Raw genomic sequence first — 6827 nt, 5'->3', positions numbered from 1 at the left:
TTTCTAGAATCGAACACATACATATTCCCAACTTATTGGGACATAGGTGTATTATTTGGTAGCTCAAGTTTACTATTGTTGCTTATTCTTTTTTTTAATAAATAAGTGGAAAGACTACGATATTAATTCATTCAAATTTGAAGGATATAATATTTATTATTTATTTTTATTAATCATTAAAAATATTTGTACTGCTTTGCTTTTGCATAATATTTTTTTGGTAATTGGATAATATGATTTTATTAGTAATTTTCGTCCATCTCTCCAACTTTCGAATTTTTCTTCAACTTCATCTATTGCTATATCCCATACAGGTTATTGCCGATAGTTTTTGTATTTATTCAAAGGATTTTGGATTATTCCAATGAAATCTGAAATAGGTTCTAAAATAAATAGGTCCACATGTGGAAATACGTTAGGCTGCCGGCGAAGGTTTTGTTCAAATTCAAAATTGTCACAAAGAAATGGTTTTCTATGCTTTCTGATCCTTCTTTTGCTCGCATGTATTTTGCCCGAACATCGCTGTTGCCGAAGAAACATTGGACTATTATCCATAACCATGCGGATCTTAAGGCTACGACGAAGCACATTCTTGTGAGAAAGGTGCTGTGCGACTGCATGAATGATCTCTCGGTGAATTTGATCAACAGATTGTCTTTGCGCGCGTAAAAGAATACTGAATGGCCTACCAACTATTAGAATTTTTTTTAAAAAAAAATAACATTTTGAAATAAGATAAAAAAATTGAAAATGAAATTAATAACTCAAAATTCCTTAATTCCAGAAAATTATGGTGAAAAAACAAATCTATTATTCCATTGGTATGTAAAGAAATTTGAGTAATCTCAACTCCAAGATTTGTGTGGATCTCAACAAACGTATTCAAGAAAATCATTCATACCGCAATCCTCGCCGCCGGTGGACTCATCGTCATCTTCCCGAACGTACTCATCTTCGTGATGAGACGGAGTTCTCCGATTTCTCGAAGCAATTCTCCTCTTCCAAACGAACGTCGGTTGTTTGTTAAAATCGATATATATAAAGGAGATTTCTCGACATATAGAAGATTAAACTTTACATCCAAATAAAAGAAATTGTGAAATACCGTTTCTCGATTTTAGCTTGGTACTTACGGTACTTGTTAGAATGAATGTATCCCACCAGAAGATTTAGGTTGGAAAAAGTCAGCCGTTTGATTTTAACTAAATTCAAGAATTTAAATGCCGTTTGTTTATTTTTATTTTTAGATAAACAACTAAACAATGAATTTATTTAGGAATCGAAATTAAAATTGTTCTTGAAACGTAAGAACATGAAGTTTCTTGAATTCAACACATAAAAATGTAATATGAATATATGAAAGATACCGTCTGATCAAACTAAACTTGTTTTCCAAACAAAAATTAACTTGCAGATTCAATATTGATGAATATATCAAGAAAATGAACATCGATTCAAGAACACAAATTATGGAGAAATAGCACATGATCAAGCAACTATTATAACGAAAAATTTACATTTAAAAAAATGGGTACCAAGATTTACGATACCATCTTTCTTGTTCTTCAATTGATCCGAGACCACTCAGTCTTGCATATTTAGAAGAAAACAGGTAGTAGAAGCGGCTCAGGCAGCAGCAGTGGATTCACCGATCCTTGATCAGATTGACCGGCCGATGCGTCCACTGCTGCCGCTCGAGCTTCCCCCACTACTGATTTCATATTCTTCCACAAGAAACGCTGGTTCCCTCTTCTTCGTTGAAATCGGCATACATACATATATATATATATATATAGAATTAAAATGGAAGATTTGCGACGATTTCTGTGGATTTTGGTGCGAAAATTCCTAAATTTTCTTCGGGTACCTTTCACTTGACACGGAAAACTTGCAAGATATATATATATATATATATATATAAACTTAAAATATGAAGGACGTATTGGAATAGGAGTCGGTGGTTGGTGGTTTCGATTTTGATATGTTTTAGTTCGGTTGGATTTGTGTAAATCCGATTTAATATATATATATATATACACTTTTTTCTTATATAAAACCGTAATTATGAACTAACCCTCTTGCAGGTTTTCCGTGTCAAGTAAAAGGTACCCGAAGAAAATTTAGGAATTTTCGCACCAAAATCCACAGAAATCGTCGCAAATCTTCAATTTTATTTCAATGGCAGAAGCGTTACTCATCGATAAACTATAGCACATTGATTGTATATATACATTCATCCCCTGCGGTTACATAGCAAAGCTCTTGTAAGTACTCTGTATACATCGGTTATTTCTTTTGTATTGATTTCTCTTGAATTTGAGTTGATGGTATTCGAGATGAATTGCTTATTGTTGGATTTGATTTTGGGATTTTGGTCTGTCTCTTTTTTTTTCATCTCAGATCTTGAAGAGGTAAATGGAGGAGGAAGTGAAACATGCGTCTGCGTATGTGAAGTTGAAGAGGAATCAGGTGCCGCTTGAAGACATTACTCCCGGAGAGCTTAATCAGCCCGTTGATGTTCCTCAGGCATGTATTTAGATTCGTGCATTGTGTTTTCTTATTGATGATGTATTTTTGTAGTGTGCACTCTTCTTGAAAAAGTTTCACTCGAATGGATCTGTGTAGTTCATTTGTGTTCGAGGGAGATGGGTAGCTGTAATGAGTTTTCCTGGTTCTTAGATTATGAGTTCTTGTCTTGATGCTTTAATGTCTCAATACATATTGGGATTTAAGTGTGTTGATTCATTTGATTCAGGTTTCACTATTATGTTTGAAGTTTAATTTTTATTCAGATTCATTAATAAAATATATAATTTTTTACCTTGACATGGTTTGATCAGCATTTAAGTCCTGATTTTTTCACTTCTGCTGGATGAAATCTTTTCGAGAACATCATTTTGTGTCATTCTTTTCTTCGAGCAGCCATTACTATGATCTTGGGTGTAAGATGTAGTTTTTTTTTCAAAAAAAATTACTATCACTTAATTAATTGGGGCTAAGTTTATAAATGTGGGCACCCCCAGTTAATAGATGAGGAGAAAACATATTCATTGATTTTAGTTCCCAATATGTAGCGGATCATTTATATTCGAACTGATTCAAGGATATCCCGCATATAAGCTCTCATGATGTATCATGGATACTCTATGAAAGATTTAATGTGCCAGTATTTTCTCTTTTTAAATATCACTTTAAAATTTTTTGATTTAGTTTCATTCAAGTTTATTTTGTGCTTTTGTGGTCACAACATTCTTGCTTATTTTAATCAGCACTTTTTAAAGTGAGGATTTAAATTATATTTTTGTGCTTCAATCTGCAGTTGCATGTCCAGAAGTGCAATGAATGTGGACAGCCTTTACCAGAAAGCTATCGAGCCCCTGCAGATGAACCTTGGAGTACTGGGATTTTTGCATGTGCTCAAGATACAGAAAGTTGTAAGTTGCATTCTTGTCACCTATGCAAAGTAGATAGTCAGCTGTTGTCAAATGTTTGATCACGCTCTTAATTTATTGGATTGATCTTAGAGCTCAATGTCCAATTAAAAAAGACTTGCTAAGACTAGCACCGGATATGTGAACGACAAGTAAATGAAATAGATAATTCATGTCTAACAACCTTCCGAATCCAGTATATGGAGAATGCCTTGAGCAACCAATTTTCCAACACAAAGTGCATCTTGATTCCAAACAAATGCTAAACAATAAATCTAGGGTTGGTCCATATTGATGAACCAAGGATCTGAGGGTGTGTTCACGATCTCTCTATGGCGGATGAAAAACATGCAGTCTCATGTCCACGAGCTTCCTTTCTTCAGTTAAGATACCAGATCATAGTTTCTACCGTGGAATGTAAACAGGTCTCTTGTCTTGTTCTTTTCTTTGACCTTCATGTGGATCATGGTAACGTTGTTGATCTCCATGCTTGTTACATAGTCTTGGATAGAGAGTTGATCCTTCATAGTTAAGCACGGTTTTGAGACATACCTTTTCCACTCCATATGAATACCATTTCTGTTTTAGGATCACAACGTACCATGGATGGAAAACATGGTCACTCCCCCAATACAATATTGAGGCCTGACACTGTGAACAGATTTGGTCACAGATGTCGCAGGAATCTGTGGTCAGCCTTAAAAGCTTAGCTGTTGTGCATAACATGTTTCTGTTCTTGGGCAGCGGCTTCCGTAGTGTCAAACAGAGATTAGATCTGCAGAGCCTGGTGATGGAACCAATCATTTCATGGCCATGGATCCATGGCTGTGCTTCCTTTGATTCCTTGAAAAATGGCCTACTGTTACGAGAGTTCCTTGTGACACCTAGCACGGTTGTAACTATGGAGCAGGGATAGATCCATGGTTACCTTGGTCAATTTTTTCAACCCTTTGTCTTCTCTCCATCTTCAGGCATGCGATATGTCCTTTGGCTCGTTCAGTCTATGTGACGTGAATTTTGTTCACTTTCCTTCTTACTTTTCCCATTTTTGATTTACGGTCAACCTACAGTCAACAATAATACAGTCATAATCTGTAATGTTAGGAAATAAACATGTCAGTATGCACGAGCACGACAGTGAAATATGCGCGAAAAAAGTCATAAAATTCACATATATCATCTATATTATGAAGTGTGGGGAAATGCTTTCATGGTTATATGAGCACATTAACTTTCAAAATACCATCAATGGCCTTCCTTTCTTGATTCCTGCAATAGGCTGCACGGGGCTATTTTGTCCATGCGTTTTGTTTGGTCGTAACTTTGAACAAGTGAGAGACGACGCTACATGGACTGGGCCCTGCATTTGTCATGCCGTGTTTGTGGAGGGTGGCCTAGCACTTGCTGCAGCAACGGCAGCCCTACATGGTTTTATCGATCCAGGGACTACCTGCCTCATTTGGGAGGGTTTGTTTTTTAGTTGGTGGATGTGTGGAATATACACCGGCATTGTACGACAATCATTGCAGAAGAAATACCATCTCGAGGTGAATTTGATTCTTTTATTTATTTGGTTTTACTTATTATTGATAAGCTTCCAATTATTAAAATTTTGAGAGGCTCTTAATTCTTTTTTGCTTAAAGGCTATATATGATTTCACCTTTTCGGATAGCTGTTGCTTCATTGTAGCTATGTTTTTCATATAATGTCTTGCCTATGTCATTTTCCAACTGTCAAGCATGTGTCCCATCGTCTTCGATTTTTTTTTCATTAGTTTTCTTCTTTTCCCGCCAGAGATTTTTCAAACAAATAATATTTGTGGGTGTGTTTGGATTGGTTATATAAAAGTTTTGTTTCAGTAAAAAACGATATTATTTTTGAATCCCTAGTTTTTAAGGCCGGTTATATTAAGAAGAAAGATAACCACATAATAACTGCACTCGGTCTCTTGGCATGTTTTTTTTTTAAAAGAAATCGTTTAAATGCCTTCACAATAACTAACCATTTATTTTTGTTAATTATTCTAATATTTAGAATCACTATCACCAAATACTGTAAAATTAATTTTTACTAAAAATGAGACAATAATCCTAATATATCATATGCACACACAGTGTTTCAGTCGCTAATAGTTTCACTTCTAAAAACAAGTAGGTATCAGTTCTGTTTCAAAAGTGCTGGCTGGTGTTCATTCATGAGTGCTGCTCTTTCATTTTCTGTTATTTCATGCCTTGCCTAGATGAAATATTACTAATATGGTTTGTTGTTAAATTTTGGAATGGTTGATCAGTTTGAGACTCTGACATTCATTAGGTTTGGGTTCGCTTTCGGGTTATGGCTTAACACCAAGTGTCTAAAGTAGGGAGATATGTTGTTTCATTTTTAATTCACCATATCCGTGCTCCAATGTAGAACTCGCCTTGCGACCCTTGCATGGTGCATTGCTGTATGCATTGGTGTGCAATCTGCCAGGAGCACCGAGAGATGAAAGCTCGCCTAGAAGATGATTCCAGAACACCAATGGCCATTGTGAATCCGCCTCCCGTTCAGGAAATGAATGCTTCTGTTGATAAACAGGATTCAGGCATCGCCCTCTAGGAATGATACTGAGCGAGTTATTGTAGAGATGCAAGCTTTATAGAGGTCATTTGTATGAGAATATGGTCCAAAAATATGGTTTATCTTTTGAATGGTCCAAGAAAGTTGAGATTTTTTTTACTATAATATTATGGAACAAAAGGGCGCGAGTTTTAGCCCCTTCTGATGGGAAACACTGCATATTTGGCATCGATTACTCCGAATGCAATAACATTGGCATGGAAAGCGGAATTTATCTTGGACGAGGTTAATGTTATTTGTTACTTCATTAAACTATTTTCTACGTTCTTTAAATTATTTTCTACATTATTTTAATATTAGCAATATTAAGTTTACAAATCAAAATCACATATTTATAATAGTAAAATAGATGTTAGTAATATCAGTAATTTTTTAAATATGTAACATGTAATTAAATTAAATTTAAAAGTAAAATCAAATTAATAATTATATGTTAGTAATATTAGCAATTTTTTAAATATGTAACATATAATTAAATTAAATTTAAAAGTAAAATCAAATTAATAATTATCTTGACTGAATTTTTAAAGAACCTCATGAATATGACAAATTATAAAAATAACAAAATGGTAAAATAGTAACTTTACCGTATAAATTAGGTAGAATAGTATACCTAATTGATCAATATGATTGATTTAGAATCACTTGCTCTGAGTGGGTTTAATCTAATCTCCTCTTTTAGGACACCTCAATTCTGATTCCAAAGGAGTGCTGTTGTTTCCATTCGTAATATATATTTGTCAAATTTCATGAATATAAGAGAATCACTAGTCATG

General features: G+C 34.5%; 1 protein-coding gene across 1 annotated transcript; it reads left to right on the top strand.

Moving 5' to 3' along the window:
- Positions 1–2053: 2053 nt before the first annotated feature.
- LOC140825594 (cell number regulator 6-like) lies at positions 2054–6285 on the top strand. The gene is made up of 5 exons (XM_073187471.1): positions 2054–2264; positions 2401–2526; positions 3320–3434; positions 4710–4978; positions 5845–6285. The coding sequence occupies exons 2-5, from the start codon at positions 2416–2418 to the stop codon at positions 6028–6030; spliced, it is 681 nt and encodes a 226-aa protein (XP_073043572.1). The 5' UTR covers positions 2054–2264; positions 2401–2415; the 3' UTR covers positions 6031–6285.
- Positions 6286–6827: the final 542 nt, after the last annotated feature.

Source organism: Primulina eburnea, chromosome 1, assembly GCF_022965805.1.
Source record: "Primulina eburnea isolate SZY01 chromosome 1, ASM2296580v1, whole genome shotgun sequence".
Classification (NCBI taxonomy): Eukaryota; Viridiplantae; Streptophyta; class Magnoliopsida; order Lamiales; family Gesneriaceae; genus Primulina; species Primulina eburnea.
The sequence above is the reverse complement of the archived record's forward strand: the minus strand, read 5'-3'. Positions and strand labels throughout refer to the sequence as shown.

Excerpts from the sequence above, each read along its gene's own strand:
- LOC140825594 (XM_073187471.1), top strand. The coding sequence starts at position 2,416 with ATGGAGGAGGAAGTGAAACATGCGTCTGCGTATGTGAAGTTGAAGAGG. Across the intron at positions 2,527-3,319 it reads AGCCCGTTGATGTTCCTCAG|TTGCATGTCCAGAAGTGCAA; the intron begins GCATGTATTTAG and ends TTCAATCTGCAG. Across the intron at positions 4,979-5,844 it reads AGAAGAAATACCATCTCGAG|AACTCGCCTTGCGACCCTTG; the intron begins GTGAATTTGATT and ends GCTCCAATGTAG.